Raw genomic sequence first — 26,009 nt, 5'->3', positions numbered from 1 at the left:
GAAAAGTATTACTTAGTAAAGTGTCGCCTATTTTCAAACGAAATCCTCTTCTTTTAGGGAACTCAGAAACAAAGAAGATATTCAATTTGGAGATAACGGAACAATATCTGCTGTGAGCAGCAAGGCCTATGTTTTTGAACGAGATAAATCTGTTGGAGACCCTAAAGTTGACTTACTTAGAACATTAAATATTCCTGCGCTGGTAAGTAGGCATTTTAAATCTCGTTATTGTGGATTTTAGAAGAAAGGAAAAAGCTAATATGGTTTTACCTTTAGGAGCTATTAAGTTATGTGTGTGTGTGTGTGTGTGTGTGTGTGTGTGTGTGTGTATACATATATATTTTTAAAAAATATTTATATATATATATGTGTGTGTGTGTGTGTATATATTTATATTTTCCCCCCTTCTTTAAAGTTCGTTTCAGACTTTTTTTGAGGTCTTTCAAATGTGGTCTTTTCAAATGGTGACAAAATGTAAGTTTTAGGATTTTTTTCACAGTTTCTTCCTGTGTGTTCACATGAGGCCCAGGAGACTTCTTCTGTCCCCTCTGAGGTTCCCACTCCAACTCCTGGGTGACCGCTACATATGCAGCTGGACACTTACGGTGGACCCAGGACCTGGAAAGTATTAGATCCCAGGTCTGGTCCTGCCCAGCTGGCTAGTGGGGCAGAGTTTATGGGGACCCAGCCTCTAACCCGGATCAGGAGGAAGATGGTGCCACCTTGTGGCTAAAGATGCCAATATATTGCAAGAGTTTTTCCCCTTCCGTGGTGTTGGGAGAGCTCGAGAGTTGTGGGTGAGGATGCTAAGATGACAGTTACAAAATGTAATACTGAGAAAGGACAATAAGTGAAGTCTTATTCTTCACACTCAGCCAGAGAGGAGCTCTTTGGTTAACCTCTCAGCTGTTTGATCTCAACGTTTTACATTTACGTTTGCAGCCCCCTTTGCTGAAGGGGCAGTAGGAGAGTGGGGTGGGGACACTGCTCTCTGAATGTGCCTGTGTTCCTCAGACCGCCATGGAATGGGCCCAGCTACCCTTTCTCCACGAGTTCATCGAGGCCCTGTTGAAGGCATATCAGCAGAAGCTCTTTGTGACCCACACGGTGGATGAATTGCTCTGGGGCTACAAAGATGAGATCTTATCCCTCATCAATATTTTCAAACCTGACATCTCTCCCTATTTTGGCCTGTTCTATGGGGTAAGTCCATTTTTCTTTTCACAGATTCTTTGTTCAGCTGAGGAGGAGGGCATTCCAAGCCAGATTTTATCTTCACTTTGGGTTTCTTCTAGGAGAAGACCAAAGTTGCTTGGAATTCTAGATCTCTTGTGGAGTATGGGAAAAATAAGAAAGTGCTTTAGTAGGGAAAACAAACAAACTTCTCCCACAATTTTTTTTTTTTTTTTTTTTTTTTTTTTTTGTGGTACGCGGGCCTCTCTCTCACTGCTGTGGCCTCTCCCGTTGCGGAGCACAGGCTCCGGACGCGCAGGCCCAGCGGCCATGGCTCACGGGCCCAGCCGCTCCGCGGCATGTGGGATCTTCCTGGACCGGGGCACGAACCCGTGTTCCCTGCATCGGCAGGCGGACTCTCAACCACTGCGCCACCAGGGAAGCCCATCCCACAATTTTAACATGCTACCAGTGCTGACTTTGAATGAGTGTCACTATGAAAAATATATAGAGTGTGCTGTGCCATTAATCGGGTGCAGCCTTTCAAAGTGTCATAAATTTCAGTGATCAATGCCGAGTCTTGTTTTGATGACTTGGAGACTAAACCCATGGATCAGTCTGACAGAGGCAAATAAGAAACTAAATAGGGATGTGATAGTCCATTAGGGGTGGGAGCTACTTATTAGATTTTTAGGCATTTGTGAAAGAGGCTGAATAATTTGAAACTCTGTGTGTCCCTCGTCTATGATTTCTTTTGTTTATAAGTGGAATTTTGTATCATTTTTGGCAGATTTTATTTACTTTGGCTTGAACCCCAAAATATCAGTATTCAAGTAATTATTATTCAAAGCATATGTTATTGCTGCCTGAGCTTCAAATGAATTAAAATGAAAAGCAATTAAAAATCTATCCACCACCCCCCCCCAAAAAAAAAAACTTGAGTAAAATGGATAGTTGGAAGGTTGCTAAATGATAAACTTAAACTCAAGAAGAGAGGTAGGTTCAGGACAGGATATGGAATTATGATGAATTTCCCCATCTTTAAATTTGTGGTTATTCTCTGGGTCTAACCACTGGAGAACCTCACCCTCATCATGTAATCTCTTAGCATTTCAGTTGCTTAGTTGTAATAATACTGCCCCTCTACCTTCAGGGATATATAAAACTTAAAAACTGTTCAAACGAAATGGTAAACAACTTTTAAATATTATCTTTGCAAGAGGAGGGTGGTCTTAGGAGTAGGGTCCCACCAACCCTAAATCCTTCACTCTGGGCAAGCAGACCCAACAGATGTTCCCTAGAAGCTTCCGACTCACAGGAGCCAGCTTCCACTGGACCAGAGGAAGCACCGATTTCTTGTTAAGCTGTGACTAGACTCCCTCCTAGAAATAAGTTCCGGGAAACTTCCTGCAGAAAGATACAAAGGTTTCCTTAAGCCCCCTTTGGTCCCAGTGGCTACCATCCATCTGTCAAGTAGATCCTGTTCCTAATATCTCAGTATTTATCTGATAACTTTCATTGTATAGCTTGCTTTTTGTTTTTACACTGACCTCATCAAACTTATATAACTAATATCCTTAAATACCTGTTAAAAATGTAACTCACATTTACAGACATTTAAAAATTGGCACTTTTGCTTTCCCGTGGCAAGGATGTGTGGTTTTACTTTATATTTTTTCCCTCTCTGCCTGTCCTTGCAAGCACCACTGTAGCTCTACAAGGCCCTGTTAGTGAAAAGCCCCGGCATTGCTCAGTTAGATTAGTACCTGGTGTAGATTTCCCACATGCAGGAAAAGAGCATGAGACTTAGACTCAGGGGGCCTGGATTTGCATTCTGACTTTCTCGCTTAATAGCTATGGGACTTTCCTGAACCTCAGCTTCATCATTTATAACTTGAGGCTAAAGGTATCTACACTTCAAAGTTTGCTTAGAATGGCCAAATGAGAGTCCACAAAAGTGCTTTGCAAACTATAAGTTGCAACACATTTTAGGAACCATTATTCTTTTTCCCCTCCATGACCGGCTCAAAATAAAGACCCTGAATTAATATGAATGACTGGTATATGTTTCCATTTGGGAGCCAAATAAACTGTCTCTAGTGTTGTTGGTAAAAAGGCAAAGGTGTTTTTTGTTCCGTTTTTCATCTGCTCTGGCCAATCCTGACTCTGTCTCCGGCAGCACAGAGGTCCATACTTGGGCCGTCATTCATTCAAGACCGGGACAGACCACGGGCTTCTGCACCTCACTGGCACCTCCTGCTCTGTACCCGTCTGAGCTCGGCCTCAAATCTTTCCTTAATCCCAGTGGCGTCTGCCACATTCCCCTCTGATCCCCTAGGCCTGTGTGCCCGTTCCACCTGCTCCAATACACGTTGTGATGAAAAAAGAAAACCTTAGTTAAGGCCGTTGAACACTTTTCCTTCAAAGACTTTAATGATGAAACAGCCAAACAATTAATGGTGCGGGACAGGGTGTGTGAGTGAGAAGGATGAGGTAATACAGACAGAGTGTTGGCACAGAGCTCCTGAGAACAAGGGACGTGGCTGGATATCAGGTGCTCTTATTTGCATACTGGAAAGCCAATCAGCAAATCTTTACCCGTTGATTTTAGGGTACCTCTGTTTTCCTTGGCATAAGAGCGTTCAAGCACCTCCCAGTGAGTGTGGGTTCTTGGAGGTCTAAAGCGATGGTGGCTGGGGAGTATCCTTGAGAGGTCAGCCAGTCCAGCCAATTGTACTGGGAGGATGGATTATGCATGTATTACGCTAGTGGTTTGAATGTTGTCTTATTCTCAGAACATTTCTCAACCTCAACCTCCAATATGTTCCTTGTATTCAACCCACAACCCTACTGCAATAACACAAAACCTATTTATTCCTGCTTGTTCTCAAGTAACAAAAGTTCTAGCAAGTAACAGGGAAGCATTGACATTCAGTGTCTGACTCTTGGGCCAGTAACAGCTGGGGAGAACTCTTGGACATACTCTGAAATATTTAAATGCTTAACCACTTAGCTTAACCCACATCTGAGTTCATTGGAGAACTTCAAGTAACACAAGCATTTTTAAAATTTGGTGGTTCTGCATTTTTTTATGTGAATTTGCTTCTAAATTGTCGTATGTTCATATTGTTGCCCTTAAAGAGGAGTCCTTTCTCATATCTTAAACTCATGTAAAATTTCATATGTGGAACACAACATGACTATTATGTATGTGGACCATGTTGATATATTGACATAGTTGGTGAAGTAGTGTTAAGTGACAAAAAGAAGAACCCAAGTAGGCAAAAAAATTGAAAAAAGAATTCACAAAAAGTGTGAATGTTTTTTTAAGGAAAATGACTGAATGAAAAAAGAGTGTGAATACAGAAATGCGAAAAGAGATAAGAAACCCCCTTTTTGTTGATCCAATAAGCAAAGTTTAACAAAAGGCGTTTGGGGAATGTAAACTGATTTATCTTGCTGTTTCCACTGGCTGACCTTGAGCAACTTGATACTATGTTTCAAAAGTTTAAAAAATGTTCATGTTGGGCTTCCCTGGTGGCGCAGTGGTTGAGAGTCCGCCTGCCGATGCAGGGGACACGGCTTCGTGCCCCGGTCTGGGAAGATCCCACATGCCGCGGAGCGGCTGGGCCCGTGAGCCATGGCCGCTGAGCCTGCGCGTCCGGAGCCTGTGCTCTGCAGCGGGAAAGGCCGCAGCAGTGAGAGGCCCGTACCGCAAAAAAAAAAAAAAAATGTTCATGTTATTTTATTTGCCAATTTCACTTGTAGTGGTCTATTTAGAAAATAAAACATGGAAAAAGTTTTTAGTCATAAAGATATTCATACATTATTTATAGTAGCAAAACAATTCAAAACTAAATATTCATAATAAGAAAATGGTTAAATTATTTCCACATAATATTGTGGAGTCATTAAGTTGTACCTAGGAAGAACTTTCGATAATACAGGAAATATATTATACACATAAGTAAAGAAATTGTATATATGTATACACAATTGTATATATGTATAAAAATTGTGTATAACAGATACTATATGTGTATGTTATATATAATATATCTTGGTTCTATAAACAAATTTTGTGTAGAAAAAAGACTGAAAAGAAGCAGACCAAAATACTAAAAAATAAATACATGTATGTTGCTTCTTGAAGTCCTCCATTTAACTCAGATGTGGTCTAAACTAAGTGGTTAAGCATTTAAATGTTTCAGAGTAACCCATGCTATTTCCCAGAAATCAAAGCTCCATCCCAGATGAAGAACTTGTAAGAATGTACAGTGTGTCTGTCTGTGCCATTAAGAAGTGTAACTTGGAAAGAATATACAGCTCAAGAAAACTTTAATTGAAAAATGGGATTATATTAATACCACTTTTTTTCTATTCAAGTATAATTGGGTCCTGGCCCTAGATTTATGCTTTTTTATTTTTTAATTGAGATATAATTCTCTTAACATAAAATTCACCATTTAAAAGTGTACACTTCAGTGTTTTTTAGTATATTCACAAGGGTGTGCAACCACCAGCACTTTACAATTCCAGAGCATTTTAATCAGCCCCTCCCCCCCCCAAAAAACACAACTTGTTAGCAGTCATTTCCATTCCCCCTCCCACCAGCTCCTGGTAGCCACAAATCTACTTTCTATCTCTATGGATTTGCCTATTCTGGACATCCCTATAAATGGAATGAAATTCACATGAAATCATATAATATATGATCTTTTGTGTCTCGCCTCTTTTATTTAGTATAATGTTTAGAAGATTCATCCATGTTGTAGCATGTATCAGCACTTCATTCCTTTTTACGGCTGAGTAATATTCCATTGTATGGATATACCACACTTTGTTTATCCATTCTTCAGTTGATGAATATTTGGTTTATTTCTACTTTCTGGCTACTATGAATAATGCTGCAAATGGACATTTGTGTACAAGTTTTGTTTTTTTTTTTTTTTTTTTTTGTGTACAAGTTTTTGTATGACCATTAGATATAAACCTTGGAGCGGAATTCTCTTGGGTATATCCATAGGAGTAGAATTTTGGAGTCATCTGGCAACATTATGTTTAACTTTTTGAGGAACTGCCAAACTGTATTCCACAGCAACTGCAACATTTTACATTCCTACCAGCAATGCAGGAAGGCTCTAGTTTCTCCACATCTTCACTAACAATTGTTCTTTTCCTTTTTTTTTTAAATTGCCATCCTCATGGGTATGAAGTTGTATCTCATTGTGGTTTTGATTTGCATTTTTCTAATAACTGACAATATTGAGCATCTTTTCATGTACTTATTGGCTATTTGTATATTTTCTTTGGAGAAATGTCTCTTCAAATCTTTTGTCCATTATTTAATTGGGCTCATACTTTTTAAAACCATAAAGTAATAATATGGCGAATATGGGATTTAACAAAATAGTTCCTCTATTCCCTAGTTGTGGTTCAGTCTCATGAGGCAATTAGGCCCAACTAGGGCAGTTTCATACAGATTAAATGTGTTAGTTACTGTATCAGTTAGGGTTGTCTAGAAAGACACAATCAATGGAGATCTATATATCTGTTCAGGAATTTATATTAAGGAATTGTCTTATGCACTTGTGGGTCCTGGCAAGTGGCAAGTCTGAAATCCATAGGACAGGCCAGCAGGCTGGAAACCCAGGCAGGATTTCTATGTTTCAGTCTTGAGGAGAGAACTCCTTTTTCTCCAGGAAACCTAAACTTTGCTTTTAAAGGCTTCAACTGATTGAATGAGCCCACCCACATTATCAACAGTAATCTCCTTTACTGAAACCGAACTGATCACATCTACAAAATACAGCAACATCTAGAGTATTGTTTGACCAAACAGCTGGCCACCATAGCCTAACCAAGTAAACACATGAAATGAACCATCACAGTTACTATAAATGACCATATTCACTTATTTTCAGAAAAATGGGACTAATGATGGAGACTATGTTTTTCTAACTGGAGAAGACAATTACCTTAACTTTTGCAAGATTGTGGAATGGAATGGAAAAACGTAAGTCTAATGATTTATTGGTGTAATTATTTTTTCAATTTTCATTTAATTGAACGTCCACTTCTGCTTTATTTCAAAGAAGTTTAGCACTATCATTTTCTGGATGAAAAACCTATAAATTAAAAAAATCTATAATTATGTAAAATATCCTATAATATAAATAATATAGTGTAAATATGTAAAATTATTATCTTGTAAATCAAGATTGGGAATCACAAGCCAATGAAAAGTTTTGCTCTTCCGCTAAGTCATTGAATGATATGTAGCTGCAGCGCAAATACTTCTCAAATCACTGCTTGTTTTGGGGGAAGGAGAGAGGTTCTTTTTTTTTTATTTAATTTAGTGATTCTGCATTGTTTGTGTATTTTTTTTAAGATGAAATACATTTGAGTTCAGCATTATAGCATTTCAAAATATTTTTAATGTTTATAATTTATAAACAAACTACCTCCAAATAGGGACTGAGGCAGCTTGCAATAAAGCCACACATAAAGCAGAATGACTTTTTTAAGTCATAGAAATTAGGAATCTTCGAGAGAAAAGGAGGCTAATTCTTCAGGAACTATGGTAAAAGGGATTTTGTTCTTGAACATTAAATTTACTTCTCAGCTTCCCAGAAATACAGGCAAAAAAACTGGCGTGGAATATTATCTGCACAACTTTTCTGTAAAGCAAAAACTGTTTTTAAATTTTAAGTTTATTTAAATTTTTTTAAACACACATATCCAGGTACATACACATACATTTGCACATGCATGAGGGAGCTCATGCGTGCACATACACACATTCCCAAGGATATAAGAACCCTAAAAGAATATGAGAAACTGGCAACAGTATTGCCTTTGGAGGGTTAACTAGATGACTGGGTACTGAGCTGGGGGGGAGATTTACTTGTAAACAGAATATAGCTGGATTTTGTTTTAAACCCAACCTGTTATTTTCTTTCCATATTTTCTTTCTCCTTTTAATAGGAGAGTTTAATCCTTTTATATACATGTTGTAATTACTGATACATTTACGATATAATGATATATTATTTGATATATTGAGACCCATTTCGACATTATTTTTCACCCTTAGCTGGTTTATATCTATTCTACCCTTTGATTGTCTTTAACAATTTTTTTTCTAACAGAGTCTAAAGCTATCTATTATCTCTCTTCTTCAAATGAGACAATAACTTTACCCATTTCTTAATACCCACACCTTCTATGTTATTCTTGTCTACAACTTGTTTCACCTTCTTCGGAAGCCAAATATAAGTAAAATCTCATTATTTTTATAGTGAATACTTAAATATACCAACAGATTTTATTAATGTATTATTATTTTTCCTTCTCACATCTTCCCCTTGGATTTAGTTTTCTTCTTGCTGAAGGTCATTAGTACAGTCGTTCTTAAACGGGCAATTTCGCTCTCTAGAGGACATTTGGTGATGCCTGGACACATTTTTGGTTGTCACAACTGGAGGTTGCTACTGGCATCTACTGGGTGGAGACCTGGGATGCTGTTAAACATCCTGCAGTGTACGGAAGAGTCCCCCACAAAGAATTAATCAGGCTCAAAATGTTACTAGGTTGGGAAACACTCTATTAGTAGTCCCTTCGGTGAGGATCCGTGGGTGGTAAACTTTCTTAGACTTTGCATATTTAAAAATATCTTTATTGCACTTTCAGCTGTTAATGGTTTTAGTTGGGTATAGAATTCTAGGTTGACAGTTCAGAATTATGAAGATGTTACTCCATTGGCTTTTGATATCTATCTTCTTCCTTGGCCTTTTGCAGTTTTACTGCAACATATCTAGATTTGAATTTATTTTATTCTATTTGGCCCTTGGGGCATACTTTCAATCCAAGGTCTCGTATCTTTCTTAAATTTTGGAAAACTTTCAGCCATTATCTCTTAAATTATTGCTTCTCTGTTATTCACTCTATTCTCACTACCCTCCCACAAACTCCTATTAAATATTTATTGGAGCCTCTTGATATATTCTCTGTATCTTGATCCTTTAATTTTTAATCTTTCTGAGTTTATATTTGTATAAATTCCTTAGAGCAATCTTTCAGTTAGCCAGTTCTTTCCAACTACCTACCGTCTAGAGCTTATCCCTATATGGAGTTTTTCTTTCAGAAAACTTTTTTATTCTGTTTTTATTCTGAAGGTTTCTATTTTTCATTCTTTGGGTCTCTCTACTCTTATCTCATTCTTTTTTGTTTGTTTTTAATAATTTACCATTCTTTTTTAACAGATGTTATTCTTCCATTTGTCTCTTTGAGGATACTAAACAACATATTTATTAGCCAGATTGTTCAATTATTTTAATTTCTTCTCAGGTGAATTCATCTTATTGTTGATTTTGTTGCCTATCTCTTAGTATAAGTTTCTTTCATTAAAAAAAATGTTGACTTGCAGAATAATTATTTGGGAAGTCTGTCTGTTATCTATCTATCCATCCATCCATTCTACCATCCATCCATCCTCTCACCTCTCCCTAGGTAACACTTTTGCAGTTGCCTCCATGTAGCCTACCTAGGAACCCCAACACCAGTACACATGGTGGGTCTCCACCTCACGATTACCCAGGGTTCATCACAGATCTGGCCAAAGAGTCAGCAGGCAGCTTGACTCAGGTTCTGGATGTGAAGCTGTGCCTGGGGCTTTCTGCCTCCCAGCAACTCAGCCTTGCTTTCTTCAGCCTCTCTCGCTGGCCAGAAAATCCCTGCCCCCAGATCCTGGTTTCACACCCTTGCTGGACCACTTTAACCTTTAACATTAACCTCAGGAGCTAGACTTGCAGATCTTTCTCCTGGCTTCCAGACCTGCAGCCCAATGGGCCGGCAGTTGTAGCCCTACTCACAACTTGGCAGTTATCACCTTTCATTGTCTAGGGAGATGTTCTTCTGTGTTTGAGTAGGGTATAGACCTTTTAAATGTTCTCTTTTTTGTTCTGTCAACCACTGCACTGGAAGATGTCCTCAATTCACGAACTTAGAAGGCCACCTTGACCAGAAGTTAGAAGAATTACTATTTATTGCCTGTCCTTTCCTGTCTTTTGCATTTTATACCATTTTTCGAGGAATTAATTTTTAAAAACCCGCCATCTCAACTGTGCTCTCAGTGAGCGTAAAGTTGATTCAAGGTTAAACTTTCTTGTGACCCAAAAGAAATCCTCCCTTAGCTGTTTGGAGGGGGAGACAGTTAATGCTCTGTCACAAATATTATCTCCCTGCAATATCTGTCCAGGGCTCATCTGTCCACGGGCTGGCTGTGAACAAAGCTACTGTAAATGCCAAATGGATCACTGCTTTAAGTAAGTGCATATTCCCAGACCTGTACATGAGATACTCTGTCTTAGAGGAAGGGAAGGATTTTTGGCTGTTGCCTCTGTCAGAATTGATTGGGGATCGGGGGCCTGCTTTTCCGCCTCTTGATCCAGTCCCCAACCAATACCACCCTTGTGTCTGCGTGTGAATAAGATTCTATGGGTAGCCAGCTCCCAGTTGAGTCTTGAAAAGTCCTGACCATTAAAGAAAATAAAAAAGACCAAAATCAAGTGTGACCCTCTGGACTCTTTCTTGTCTCCCAATGACAGGTCACTTGACTGGTGGACAGCAGACGAGTGCAATATGATCAACGGAACAGACGGAGATTCTTTTCACCCATTAATCACCAAAGACGAAGTCCTTTATGTCTTCCCATCTGATTTTTGCAGGTAAGAACCTGAAAAATAAATTCTTTGACTGTAAGACCACCAAAACTGTGAGGAATTATATATAGTTGCACTTATTCGGTGAGGATATGTATGCTTAGTGAGTGATCAGCGATGATGGCATATTGAGAAACAGCAAAGTGTAGTGGCTCACAGCACTAACTCCAGAGCCCGGCTGTGTTGGTTTGAATACCAGCTCCACCACTTACAGCTGTGTGACCCTGGGAACATTATTTAACCACTCTGTACCTAACTTTCTGCGTTTGTGAAATAAGGATAGAAAGAGTTGCCTACCTTGGGAGTTGTTTTGAGGACAAACAAGTTACTTTAATAAAATACTCAGCCCAGGGCCTGTCACACTGTCAATAACATTAAATGTTAGCTCTTTGTTATTATGGTATGCTCTGTCAGGTGTGAAATTTGCCCTGGTCTTCTTCCGGTCAACAGGTGGTCGCTCCATAGAAGGTAAAGAAAGCATACTGCAGTCCGTATTTCAGAGTTCTTAGGTCTTTGCTGAGCTCTAACCTTCCCGTTGATCCCATCTGCTCACACGTGGCCTGCAACCTCTCCCTGGCTCCCACCTGCTATTTCTGTCCAGACCCGCATGATGAAGTCCCCTCTGTGGCAGGAAGGCCTCCTGCTTTGTGACCTGATTCCCAGCTCCCCATCATCCCTGCTGTTTCTCCTGCCCTTCACCCTAAAACTGCTCAGCTGAGAGGCTGATCACACAGCCTCCCTTTCCTCTCCCACTCACTCCTGCAAGTCTTTTTGTGAGACTTCTCCTCCATCAGAAGTAATCTAGTTGGGGCTTCCCAGGTGGCGCAGCGGTTGAGAGTCTGCCTGCTGATGCAGGGGACACAGGTTCGTGCCCCGGTCCGGGAAGATCCCACGTGCCGTGGAGCGGCTGGGCCCATGAGCCATGGCCGCTGAGCCTGCGCGTCCAGAGCCTGTGCTCTGCAACGGGAGAGACCACAATCAGTGAGAGGCCCGCGTACCGAAAAAAAAAAAAAAAAAGAATTAATCTAGTTGCCTTTGATGCTATGGAGTCAATATTCTCAAGGTCAGCTGTTCTTCTGGCTTTCATATCTCACACAACTGAGCACCTCCTCAGTCAGCCCTTCCAGAATCACTATAAATCTCCCTCTTCCCTTGCACTGAATCAGTCACCAAGTGGGATCCATCCTCCTCAGAAAGAGCTCTCCTTTCACTCCATCCCTGCTCTCTGTGCCATGGTGCAGACCCTTTCCAGCTTTCATGTGGAATATCTCAGTCACCTTCCATCCAGCTGCTCCCTTCAGTCAATATTTGTGAAAGGACTGAAGGAAGAGAAAATATGTTTGAGCGCAATGGGTGAGACAAAGAAACTTCAGAGGGTAGTAGGAGGCTTATTAAAGATATGGCACAGAGGAAACTCATTCTTGTTTGGTACCACTACTTCTGAAGAGCCACTTGGCAATGCTTAGTAAAGCCAAAGACGTGCAAACCCCATGATTCCGCACTTCTCTCCTATGAAGGTTCCCTGACCTAAAACTCGTGTACATACATGAAGGAGATTTATACAGAAAAGTTCACTGCAACATGGATTGTAGTTAGGAAAAATTGGAAGTGTCAACGGAAATAATAAAGAATCTATAATAGGATTAGAAAAGAGTTTTATTTGAGCCAAACTGAGGACTGTAGCCTAGGAGACACTGATTCAAGGAGCACTTGAATTGTGTTTTATCAGACTACAAAACGGGGGAGACGTACAAAGGCAAAAACCTCAAGGTTGCAGTTAGTTACGTGAGTTGTTTATCAAGAATTATAACTGGAGCTGGCAAGAAGTAAGAGTTCTTGTTAAGCCAGGATTGGTTGGGATCTGAAATGGTTGCATAGTTACAAGGGGAGACCTTGAGACCATAAGGTTGCAGCTGGCCACTGGGAGCAGATACTGTTTTGAGAACGGCTAGTGGTGTCCTTGAGTCTGATGCAGTTCAGAAAATTTATGTTCACAGTGATGCAGGAATGTGTCTGAAACCACATCCACAATGGCCACCCGGCTCCATCCTGAATGTGACCCACAATTACTCCATTTTGATTTTTAAAAGCATTCTTTACTTTAATGGTTAAAGCAGATGTACAATGAGTGTTTGACAGGCTATGAGAGAGGCTGTTCCCATTAGCATAAAGTTTAAGTTAAATCATGTGTAAGCCAGAATAACTTCCCCATATCTCAATATATGAAAATTTCTTCCATCCAAAGAAATCTAAGTGCCTGTGAAAAGGAAAATATAAATAAATAATGAGGCTTCCCTGGTGGCGCAGTGGTTAGGATTCTGCCTGCCAGTGCAGGGGACATGGGTTTGAGCCCTGGTCCAGGAAGATCCCACATGCCACAGCACAACTAAGCCCGTGCGCCACAACTACTGAGCCTGGGCTCTATAGCCGCGAGCCACAGCTACTGAGCCCACGTGCTGCAACTACTGAAGCCCGCGCACTAGAGCCCGTGCTCCGCAACAAGAGAAGCCACCACAATGAGAAGCCCGTGCAACGCAATGAAGAGCAGCCCCAGCTCTCCGCAATTGGAAGAAAGCCTGTGCCCAGCAGCGAAGACCCATCGCAGCCAAAAATTAAACCAAACAAACAAAAAGTTTAAAAATAAATAAATAAATAAATAATGGGGTATTTGTTTGATAGAATATCATATTAAAAGTAAAATATAGGGGCTTCCCTGGTGGCGCAGTGGTTGAGAGTCCACCTGCCGATGCAGGGGACACGGGTTCGTGCCCCAGTCCGGGAAGATCCCACATGCCGCGGAGTGGCTGGGCCCATGAGCCATGGCCACTGAGCCTGTGCGTCCGGAGCCTGTGCTCTGCAATGGGAGAGGCCACAACAGTGAGAGGCCCACGTACTGCAAAAAAACAAACAAACGGTAAAATATAATAACCAGAGCCATGTACATTAATGCAATAAATCTTAAAAATATAATGAAGGAAGAAGCAAATTGTAAAAGAGAATATGGTATACTGTTTATATAACATTTAGAAATAACAAACAGTGCCACAAGTTGTTTATGAATATCCACATAGGTGAAAGTATAAAGACCTGCATGGGAATGATAAACCCCAAATTCAGGATAGCGGTTACCTCTGGGGATGCAGAGGACTACAATCAGGAGTGTTACGCAGAGAGCTCCAGTTGTATCCGTAAATATACATTTTATTTATCTAAGTGGTATTTGTTATAAAAGGTACTTACTATAGTATTTTCTCTGTTTTTCTGTTTGCTTAAAATTTTCATGAAAAAGTGCTATGGGGTGGGATGTGCAGTGGAAGGCAACTCCTGTAAGTCACAACCCAGGGAGAGATGTGTGCCCCCTGTGCTTCAGAGATGAAAAAGTGAGGCCCCCAAAGCAGTTCCCCTCAGCCTTCAGATGCCTTCAGATGCAGGGCTGAAGGATCAGTTACCACAGTGTATGTGAAAAGTGCCTTGGCTGTCACTCAGGTGCTGTGCACATAGAAGGGTGGTTGGTATCATAAGGGACCACTGTTTGAAACGCTGTAACCACTGAAGGCAGAATGATGTTGAACACCATCGAAATAAGCAACCTAGGCAAAATACGGAAACTATTTTTATTTGGGGGAAATGGGTATCAAAGTATATATTCTAGGGCTTCCCTGGTGGCGCGGTGGTTGAGAGTCCGCCTGCCGATGCAGGGGACACGGGTTCGTGCCCGGTCCGGGAGGATCCCACATGCCGCGGAGCGGCTGGGCCCGTGAGCCATGGCCGCTGAGCCTGCGCATCCGGAGCCTGTGCTCCGGAACGGGAGAGGCCACGGCAGTGAGAGGCCCGCGTACCCCCCAAAAAAAAAAAAGTATATATTCTAATCAAGTATCTGTCTAATGGGGCACTTTTCCAGGCCTGCAGAATCTACCGGGCCACACCCTTTGCCAACTCTTCGGCTTTTGCTTTGCCTCTGCCTCACCCTGGCATGTGTCCATGCTAGTCTAGGCGACTCATTTCTTTCAGCACAAATATCCATTCTAACTCATTTTCTTGATTTTCTACCACACGTTATGTTTTGTTCTAAGCCTTGTTAAGATGTTAGCATAGCTGCTGCCTCTTAAACATCTTTCATTATAATCTGTCTCCTACTTTATTACACATTCAATGGGTTGAGCTCCTTTCAAGCTTTCTTTTGCCTCTTCGTTTTCCACTTATCCTGTAAGCTTTTAGCCACGTTATACCCAAGAACGGTTGGCTAACTCACTGGTACAGGCAGATCATGCTGATGGGAGCTCACATTGACTTTTTATTCTTACCTCCTAACAGGTCAGTATATATAACTTTCAGTGACTTTGAGAGCGTGCAGGGACTGCCTGCCCTGAGGTTTAAGGTGCCTGCAGAAATATTAGCCAATACCTCAGACAACGCTGGCTTCTGTATACCTAAAGGAAACTGCCTGGGCTCAGGAGTTTTGAATGTCAGCGTCTGCAAGAACGGTAAGAACTCAGAGAGGGGACATGGGCAGGAGGGTCTGGATGCAGGATTGGTGTTCTTCAACAGAGAATGTTGTCAGCCCAATAGAAAGAGCGATTTTGACCTTTCAAGAATAACATTTTGGGGCTTCCCTGGTGGCGCAGTGGTTGAGAGTCCGCCTGCCGATGCAGGGGACATGGGTTCGTGCCCCGGTCCGGGAAGATCCCACATGCCGCGGAGTGGCTGGGCCCGTGAGCCATGGCCGCTGAGCCTGTGCGTCCGGAGCCTGTGCTCCACAATGGGAGAGGAGAGGCCACAACAGTGAGAGGCCTGCGTACCAAAAAAAAAAAGAATAACATTTTGTCAGAAATAGACTCACAGACATAGAAAACAGACTTATGGTTACCAAGGGAGAAAGCAGAGGGTATAAATTAGGAGTTTGGGATTAGCAGATACAAATTACTATATATAAAATAAAATAGAACAAGGTCCTACTGTATAGCACAGGAAACTATATTCAGTATCTTGTAATAACCTATAAAGGAAGAAAATCTGAAAAAAGAATATATATATATATATATATAACTGAATCACTTTGCTGTACACCAGAAACGAACACAGCATTGTAAATCAACTGCAATTAAAAAAAAAAAGTTTTGTAACATGGCTATAGCATAGTTTTTTTTTTAAAAAAAGCATTGGCTTTCCTGTAATGATTTTTATTCCTAGATTGCCATGTTATGTTTTTCCTGGGCAGTAGTTTAAGAGTTTGTTTTTCTTTTTTCTTGAAACCGGTCCAGGGCCAGTGTTTCTTAATGTCTGAGCTAATGTGCTCCTTTCCGTGAATGAGGTGGAATGATCAGGGGTGCAGCTGACAGAAGCATTTTTTTCATCACGAGGACTAGTTTTTACAGTCACATGCTGCATAATATTCACAATAGCCTTGCCAGATTGACAGCCAGTAGCCTCTGTTCATAACTGTGGAAACCAGGGCTCAGAGAAGGAATGGGATTTTTATAAAATCCTTACCTCTGAGCAAGTTCCTGCTAGAACTTAGGGTCTTCTCATATTTGTACTGCGATCTTTCTGAGGCTACAATTCTTGTTTAAAGTTTCTCTTGAGAAACTCTGTAACTCCTTTCTCTTGATTAAAGTTGTACTTTTTTCCTGAATAATGTGCTAACTTTTGCCCCCTTGTCCATTTTGTTTGAAAATCTCCTTTTGGGATAACCCTCCCTTTCCTTGTCTGATGGGGTCATGGCTCCCAAGCCTGACCTCAGAACTGTCTGGAGAATCATTAAAACATCTGTCCCAGGGCCCACCTGCTAGCACCCCAGAATCTGTAGTTTTAATGAACTTCAGGTGATTCTCATGAAGCTGGTACCTGCGAGATTGGGAACCGCTGTTCTGGGGAACACACACCCCTGACCTAGAGATCAGACCTCTCCTGCTGGCTCACTGGGGGATGGTCCTGAAATGGCACCTGCCCTATCAGCCCATGTTTCTGTGGTTCAAGGCACACATGTAGACACATTTTTCTTGTTGTTTTGTTAACAGTCTGCTTCCTCAAGAAGTTGATGTCAGAACCAACAGAAGGATTCTACTTTGCAACAGTCATACCTCTTGCTATAATCCTTTTCCTCTTGCCTGTTCTGTGTTCCCAGCTGTGGACTGAAATATTACCCTTCAGGACTATCCTCAAGTGTTTTGCATTCCCCAGGGGAACATTCTGGCTGGTGGGATGAGTGAGCGTTCTGGAGTCAGGGGGATCTGGGATTGACTTCTGTTTGTTAGCAAATTGGCCACGTTGCTGAAGGAGGGTTCCAGACAGCAGTTTTCTCATCTGTAAAATGGGGGGGGGGGTGGTGATTATAACTTCCTTGGAGGGTTGTGTGAAGGTTAGAGATAATGTATGTAAAACACTCAGGACAGTGTCTGGCCCTTATTAAGTCCTTAACAGATCTTTAAAAATACATTTTAAAGGTCAGTGTAGGAAATTCCCTGGCGGTCCAGTGGTTAGGACTCTGCCCACTCACTGCTGAGGGCCTGGGTTCCATCCCTGGTCAGGGAGCTAAGATCTCACAAGCCACGTGGTGCAGCCAAAAAAATAAATAAATAAAGGTCAGTGTAGGTCACAAAGAAGGACATCGTGTCTTCGTGAAACTGTGTAGCTGCAGAGAGCAGAACTGTGTGTGTGGCAAGGGAGGTGTCTGAGCCATGGGCTGGAGGATATGTGAGCAGACTTAAACTACTCGCCGTTAAGCTAATTTCTCCCAAAATGTATTTTCCTGACAGCAGTTACTGAGTCCCTCTCCTCTTTTCAAGAGCAAAATCTATCAATAGAATAGGTTTCCTTTAATAACTTGCTTCTCTATTGCTTCCTTAAAATGAATAGGAAATTTTTTAAAAAAAAAAAAAACCAGTGTCTTCCTGTGGGCAGACCTTGATCTAGTCAAGAGGCTGCAGATGGCAGGACCAGGCAAAGTCTTAAAAAAATTCTGCATTGGGAATTCCCTGGCGGTCCAGTGGTTAGGGCTCCGCACGTTCACTGCTGAGGGCCGGGGTTCAGTCCCTGGTCGGGGAACTAGGATGCCGCAAGATGCCTATTTTGGGTAAAACGTAAACAGGAAAGCAGGAAAATAAGGGGGAAAAAAGTCCATGTACTGGTAGAGAATTACAGTTGAAACGAGTGCTTTAAAATGAGTCGTCCCTAGGGCTTCCCTGGTGGCGCAGTGGTTGAGAGTCCGCCTGCCGATGCAGGGGACACGGGTTCGTGCCCCGGTCCGGGAAGATCCCACATGCCGCGGAGCGGCTGGGCCTGTGAGCCATGGCCGCTGAGCCTGCGCGTCCGGAGCCTGTGCTCCGCAACGGGAGAGGCCACGACAGTGAGAGGCCCGCGTACCGCAAAAAAAAAAAAAAAAAAAAAAAGTAAAATGAGTCGTCCCTTATTTGATCAGAATTCTGCCTCCATCACCTGAAAGCTTGGGGAAATTTTATAACTTCTCTGAACCTCCCTTTCCTCAAATGCAAAAGGAAGGAAATAGTTCTAACTTCATAGGACTGCTGGGAGCGTTAATTAAAAGAATGTGTGTAAAGCATTTGTCTATTATAGGTTCAGCAAATGTTTGTTGAAGAATAAATGATTTAGCCAGGACTTCATTTAGCCTGGCTTCATGATATGAAGCCAGGACTTCATATTATGATATAAAATAATGTAGGGGTAAATGAGATGTCAGAAGATGAAGTATAAATCCCTAGCTAAGAGGTATAGAATATACTTTTAGCCTGCCCCTCTCCCCAACCCAACTTTTCTGTGTATAGCTTTCCCCCTACTGAGGAACTGGATTTGTGGTCAGGAACTTTATATTCATCTTAGACTTTTAAGAACCTCACCATTCATTTCTGTTTTCCTCAAAATGCAGGTGCACCTATTATTATGTCTTTCCCACACTTCTACCAAGCAGATGAGAAGTTTGTTTCTGCCATAGAAGGCATGCACCCAAATAAGGACTATCATGAAACATTTGTGGACATTAATCCTGTGAGTACACACGTCTTCTTGGTTAAAAAACATACATTTTATTCTGTCTATACGGTGTTCACCAGCTTAGCCCTGGGTACTCTTGAGAAGTGTATTGTCTTCCTTCCATTCACATATTCAAGTGGAGGGAGCTCAGCTCAGTGTGATGTGATGTAGAGTCTCACAGCCCTGTAATTAGAAGGCTGAGTTGTATTGAGCTAATACGCAGAAATATCGGCAAACCCACTTTAACAAAAAAGCAACAGTGAAAGTCCCATCATTGGAAACAACTGGAATCGGACCCAGGTAACCTGGTCAGTCTTCTGTTGCCAAAAGACTGGACCTGAACATACACACATTCCTCTCACTGGGCCACAGATGAGCAGGGTGAAGACATTCCTCTGCTTACTCGCTGCCAGGAACGTTTTGGTTGAAATCTAAATGTATATATATTAGCTTCAGTCACTTTTGGCAAAACTCTTTATACAGGTGCTTTTGAGAGTTATTATATGACATCATTAATTTAAAAAGCATCAAATATATACATACTCTAATCCCGTATTCATAGAGGAGAAAACCTAAAAACCATGTTGAGAGGATGTATCATTTCACAATGTGAGAACCTTTCACTATAGGGACTGAATTAAAGGTGAGATATCTTCATTCTTGGGATTTTGAGCACATGCATGAAACAGTCACAGAAGAGCCAGCACATTCTTTGAGCACAGCGACTTATGGGCATTTCACCCTTAGCTACACTCATTGCATTTATATTTGAGAAATCGGTGCTCTTATCGTTTTGTGAATAAGGTCAGGTGTGGTTTTCTCCCTTTTCTCTCTTAGCCATCAGTCAGTTCCTTTTCAGTAGCCAAATTGCTTGTCACCAGGGTGAGGCACAACCCCACCCATTTGGTGCAGAAGGTGGCGTGGCCATGGGAGGACAATGCTGTGTCTGTCCTCCGGGCTCTGTTGGGTGGGCCTGGCCACACGTGGGCACCATTCTCTGGCTGTCACCATGTCTTCCTTGTAGCACTCTGGCCCTCCGCCTGGAAACCCAGAGCCGACAGGGTATCTGCTGGATCTCCTTCCTGCCCGGGTCCTCTAGGGCTTTGCTATTCAAAGTGACAGCATCCTGCCCAATCTCAGGCCCCACCCCAGACCTACCAAATCAGAATCTGCATTTTAATAAGGTGCCCAAGGACTCGCATGCATAGTAAAGTGTGAGAAACATTGGTCTACCAGGCACCTTACACAATCCACAATTCTCATTCTGTCCTGGGGAACAGTTTTCCCTCGTCCCACTCTGCCTAGCAAATGTGGCAGTGGCCGCCCTGTTTATCAGAACCACCCAGAAACGGTGCTCTATCGACAAAAACTGTGTGTGTGGTTTTAATAAATCCTAACGTTTTCTTTCTACTTCTCTGATTCACAGTTGACTGGAATTATCCTAAGAGCAGCCAAGAGGTTCCAAATCAACGTTTATGTCAAAAAATTAGATGACTTTATGTAAGTTTTGCTTGTTTCTGCAGAGGCAGAGGGTGGTTTTGCTACATTGACTTTCTGGTGGGGTTGATGTCGAGAGGGGTACCGCCCACTTCTAAGTCTGTTCACCCTGGCCTTCAGGGATGAGGCACGATCAGCATTGTCATGGGCAGCCTTGGTCTTGGAAGTTAATTATTTTACTTAACCAAACACTTATAGAATGTTTTCCATGGACCAGCCATTATTCTAAGTAGTTTACACACATTAACTCATTTGTTCCTCACAATAACCCTGTATTACCCCCTTTTACAGATGAGGAAACTGAGGCCCAGAGTCTACTCTTACCCACTCTGCTAAGCATTTCCCTCACCAGGATTCTGGCTGCCTCCCTCCCTCCCTTTCTTTCCACTGCTCCCACCCAGGCCAGCCACAAACCCTCCCGTGGATGGTTAAATACTCTCTGGAGTCCAGTGTACCCACACTCCTTCTACTTAATTAGGATTCTCGAGTATAATCTCCTGCTCAGACTTTTCAGTGGAAATTGAGAAAATGATTTCATTCAATGTTGAATGAAAAAGCAGAATGCAAAACTGTAATACATATCTATAATATATCTATATTTATCTAATCTTTCTGTCGCCTATCTATCATTCAAACTTGGTTGGCTCCCCCCATAAAATTTGCCAGGCTTAAGCACATGTGTTTGGGATCTTTCTAGAAAGCAAATGTGATTTGTAAGGATGCATTTTGTGTATTTCTGAGGGAGTATAATTTAGTAGTTACAATCTAGAGCCTTAGAATCAAAGTGAAATTCCAATCCTAGCTCCACCACTTCCTCATGGCGGTCCTGGGCAAATTACTCCCAGCCACCATCTCCTTGTCTTAAACCTGGGACAGTAATACCTACTGCATTGGGACTACCATGAGAATTAAGTGAGATAATGTTCCCAAGACACCTGGTACAGAGCTGGTACATAGTAAATGCTCAGTAAGTGATTGCTCCAGGCTCTTGTAAAGACAATACTGAGTAGCCTAATTATAAAACATTCTGAGGAATGACAGCATTGTTCTGCTGGAGCCTCCCCTCCAATAACTCTTGGGAGTATGGTAATCATTTTGATGAATTTACTTTTGGCATCTTGTGTTTTGGTTAAACACACTTTACATAAATGTGCAACACTTTGAATTGCTAGACTGTTTGTGATCTAACTGCTGATTATTAGGTGTTTGCAGATATAATAAGAGGTCTGCATAAATTCCAGGTAATTTAATGAAATAACTGGGCTGGCATTTTCATATAAACTTGTCTCGCCAGGCCAGTGTGCCATCCTAATGAGGATGTCTATAAAATAGTCTCTTTTTTTGTGTTTGTAGTGAAACGGGAAATATTAGAACCCTGGTTTTCCCAGTGATGTATATCAATGAGGTAAGTCCTGGGAGGTAGCCACAGGTACGTTTTACCTGTGGAAGCTTGGGGAACTTCCTACTTCTGCGATTGTAGCTATGTGTAATTTAAGATGTGAGAAAGGGGCAAAGGTGATTTTTTTTTTTTTGCGGTACGCGGGCCTCTCACCGCTGTGGCCTCTCCCGTTGCGGAGCACAGACTCCGGACGCATAGGCTTAGCGGCCATGGCTCACGGGCCCAGCCGCTCCGCGGCATGTGGGATCTTCCCAGACCGGGGCACGAACCCACGTCCCCTGCATCGGCAGGCGGACTCTTAACCACTGTGCCACCAGGGAAGCCCAAGGTGATTTTTAAAAACCTGTTTGTCCTCAGAAAATTTCTGTTTATATGTTTACATGAATCTTCCTGTGTCTGAGATTTGAAAACGACAGAAAGAAATTTCCCTTGTCAAGAACATTATTTGGGTGAAACTTCTTTCTGGGAAACTGGTTATGTAAGAAACAAAATGCAAAGGTAATTAGTTTACCGTTCATTAGTTGAGGAGAAAAAGAATAAAAAAGAGCGTGGGGTGCTTGAGAAATTATTAAATAAAATGTGATACATGCCCATTAATTGCAGTGATACGTGGGTGCCTTATCCTTCATCATAGCGTAGAGTCTTTTCTACTTTCTGGTTCCTGTCTTAGTTCAAACAAGAGGAGTTTCTCTTGAGAAATATTTCTTTCACAGTGTACCCACAGAAATGTTATCCCTAATTGTTAGGCATAAATTGAAGTTCTGTAAAGCATATTCTGAAAGCTCATAAAACATCCACTATTTTAGACGCCTGTGATAAGTTCTTTTCTGAATCACATATCACATTTACTGTAGTTATATCTCCTCAATTTCCCTTCTCTCTTTCACCCAGTTTTGAGGGGAAACTTGCAGAATTTTCCCCCTCAAATTCATGATCGGCTGGCTTCCATTGTTAACAGCAACAGTTGTTAAAGTTTCATGATTTTTCTCTCTTCCCTAAAAATATTTGTTCTTTGTAGAAGATTTAGTAACGAAGATTAGCAAGGAAAGGGAAAGTTCAAATGACTTCTCACAAAACCTGAGGCAGACTGATAAATTGTTTTTTTTTTAATTAATTAATTAGTTTATTTTTGTCTGTGTTGGGTCTTATTTGCTGCACAGGCTTTCTCTAGTGGCAGTGAGAGGGGGCTACTCTTCATTGCGGTGCGCGGGCCTCTCATTGCAGTGGCCTCTCTTGTTGTGGAGCACGGGCTCTAGGTGCACCGGCTTCAGTAGTTGTGGCTCACGGGCTCCAGAGCGGAGGCTCAAAAGTTGTGGCACACGGGCTTAGTTGCTCCGCGGCATGTGATCTTCCCGGACCAGGGCTCGAACCTGTGTCCCCTGCACTGGCAGGTGGATTCTTAACCACTGAGCCACCAGGGAAGCCCCTGATAAATTGTTTTTAACTTGCTTTATTTTCCTCAGCAATATATTGTAAAATTTCTTTTCCAAAACAACTTTGTAAAAAATAATTTGATGTTTCACATTTTGTAAAAGTAACGTGCTCTTTATAGAACTCAGGAGATTAAAAATAGTATTTAAAAAGTGAACTGCTTGATAAGCAAGCCCATCCCTCACAGAAAAGTGCAATTGAAATCTGCTTATGTTGCCTCAGTATTTTTCTGGTTTTGATATTACATAGTTGAGACCATACGGTAGATACAGTTTTATATCCTTTTTCAACTTAGCATTGTATTGGTAGCCACATTGATAAACTTTTGAAGGGTTTGTGATTACAGTTCTAAGACAAGGCTTTTATTGTTTCATAGGAAGAATTCAGGCAATATTTACCATTTATAGGACCTATTTGCAGTTGCTCCTGGGTCATTACGGTTATTGTTTGTGGGGAGAGCCATGGAAGGAGGGCTTTTTGAAAGTGTGGAAGGGCCCTGTTCTGCCAGCTTACATTCATTGTTGCATCATATTTGAAGTCCCCTCCACCTTAACCTCTGCTTTGACTTTTTGTTATAGATTGAGTCCAGGGAATGATGGAGTGAAACCTCGTGCTTTTACTCCCTCCCAGAAAGAACTTGACTTTTCTCTTCTCTAGAAAAGGAAAACATTAGACCTGGAAGTGACCTTGGAGACTGCTCTCCCACCCCTTTCCTTCCAGAGGTGGAGACTCTGACCATGATGGGCCTTCATCTGCAAATTGAGCCTAAATTAAGCCCAAAGTCCCGGTTGTTGCTAATAATTTTTATAGAATTAAGCTCTTCAGATACCTCACAGTTTAAGGTGATAATACTTTTGCCCTTAGTTATCTGGAATTCTGGTTAGCCTCAAGACTTCCCTGAACACTTTCTGTCTAGACCTCTGGTCCCGATCAGTATAGATCCAACCAAGAGAGAAATGATGCTTTCCACATGCCATTGTTGGAATATTGCATTCATTCATTCATTCATTAATCTAATCAAGCGACATTAATTGAGCACCTACTGTGTTTCAGGCGCTATACCCAGTGTTTAGTTGACTGAAATAAAAGTCTTGCCTTCAGGAACCTCACAGTCAGGAGGAGACAAACAAGTAAACAGACAGTTATAATGCAGAATGTGGAGACAGTGATGGAAGATTTTAGAATGTGAGATGGAAGCGCAGAAAAGGGGCCTTGAACCAGGCCAAAGGAGACTTCTGGAAGGAAGTTATGCTGAGTTGGATTTTGAAGGGTGACATGGAGTTATCTGATACAAAAGAAAAGCTGATATTATCTCAGTATTTCTGAATACTTTCCCCCTCCTTTTTCCCACCAATTTTGAGTAAAACATGTCTTCAGGAGAAAAGAGACATCAATGAATAAGTGCCCCCTCTGGTTATTCTGACTTATAAAAGGATTTTCAGTATCTCTGGTTTGCTAACAGGAGGACATACCCAAATTGTGTTTAATGGTTTGGAGGAAAGATAGAGCAAAAAACTTTACACCCTGGATATTCAGTAATCAAGGGAATACTATTTTCTTGCTCCTCCTCGCAGAGTGTTCTCATTGATAAAGAGACTGCAAGTCGACTGAAGTCTGTGATTAACACCACTCTGATCATCACCAACATACCCTACATTATCATGGCGCTGGGTGTGTTCTTTGGTCTGATCTTCACCTGGCTTGCGTGCAGAGGACAGGGATCCATGGATGAGGTGAGCAGTGGCTGGAGGAATGTCTCCCTTACTGAATAACGTTCCCTGAGGACTTCAGCTGTGCTTCACTGAAGGGCTGTCAGAGGGCTTATTAGGGTGGATTCTGAGGTTTTATGCTGGGCACAGTGATTTGATGGTTATATTACTGCTGGGCCAAATGAGAGGCAAGGGAAGTGTGTCAAGGTGGAGGGGTGATAGAATGGTATTTCCCAGTATTTCAGGCTTTCTTGGTAGGAATGGAACCCCTGGGAGAAAGCATTATGTCTTTGCAAATAACCTGAAAAAAAGAGGAAGAATATAAAACAGCTAGGCACCCGGGCTTTCCTGTCAGACTGCCCAGGTTCAAATCCCAGTTTGGCCACTTAATAGCTGTGTGACCCCAGAAACTGTGCCTTGTTTTCTCTGTCTGTAAAATGGGATGATAATTGAGCCTCGCTTAGGAGTTTTTTGTGAGGATTTGATGATATTTTAAACATAAAGCACTTGGCCCAGTGTAAGCATTTAGTAAGAGCTCAATAAATATTAGATATATGACAAAATAGCTCCATAATTATAGAGCAAGGCAGCCAGAAATCTGCTTGGAAAGAATCCCTGGTTTATCAGAAGATACCTACCACTGAGTCGTCATTGCATAATAAATGATGGGCACAGGGGAGTAGTTCCTCTCCTGGAGGGGTGGGAACAGCCCCAAACAGGTGGGATAAGTGGTTAGGTTGGCTTCCCTAAGTGACCAGCAGGCCAACCCAGGGGTCTTAACACCTTCAATGAGCCCTTCTTAAATTCTCACCAGCCTCTCTGTTTGCAACAAAGGCTTTTTTTTCCCCTCTCTTCACTGCCTCCATTATGTATGAGGCAAATGTGACGTAGGAAATGAAATAGGCTGAAACCATCTAAATCCTATAAGCTCAGATTTCCCTGTCTTCTGCGTGCTTCCAGTATGCCTTTCAACCCATGCCCATCACATTAGCGTGAATTAGGTGTGAGACAACGATTTTTCCATTTCTATCTATGGATTGATCTTACAGTCAATGTAAGATGGATTGTACTGTCACTGAGCTTTTCATAGGC

At 41.8% G+C, this 26,009-nt stretch overlaps 1 protein-coding gene across 3 annotated transcripts in view; it reads left to right on the top strand.

Annotated features, from left to right (window-relative positions):
- The window catches only part of SCARB2 (scavenger receptor class B member 2), a 68,945-nt gene that overhangs the window by 39,597 nt on the left and 3,339 nt on the right, over nt 1–26,009 (top strand). For 2 of the 3 annotated variants that reach the window (XM_022599345.3, XM_089912071.1), the window contains 9 exons: nt 58–202; nt 1,015–1,203; nt 7,098–7,189; nt 10,782–10,901; nt 15,210–15,379; nt 18,778–18,896; nt 20,308–20,381; nt 21,732–21,783; nt 24,783–24,941. In XM_022599345.3, coding sequence (XP_022455053.1) covers nt 58–202; nt 1,015–1,203; nt 7,098–7,189; nt 10,782–10,901; nt 15,210–15,379; nt 18,778–18,896; nt 20,308–20,381; nt 21,732–21,783; nt 24,783–24,941 — 1,120 coding nt within the window. Of the gene's footprint in view, nt 1–57; nt 203–1,014; nt 1,204–7,097; nt 7,190–10,781; nt 10,902–15,209; nt 15,380–18,777; nt 18,897–20,307; nt 20,382–21,731; nt 21,784–24,782; nt 24,942–26,009 lie in introns of those variants that run through there. The other variant, XM_089912070.1, reaches the window with a different exon arrangement.

Source organism: Delphinapterus leucas, chromosome 5, assembly GCF_059928025.1.
Source record: "Delphinapterus leucas isolate spDelLeu-1000000601 "Yukka" chromosome 5, BTC_Dleu_Yukka2, whole genome shotgun sequence".
Classification (NCBI taxonomy): domain Eukaryota; kingdom Metazoa; phylum Chordata; class Mammalia; order Artiodactyla; family Monodontidae; genus Delphinapterus; species Delphinapterus leucas.
This window is presented reverse-complemented; position numbering and strand designations above follow the sequence as displayed.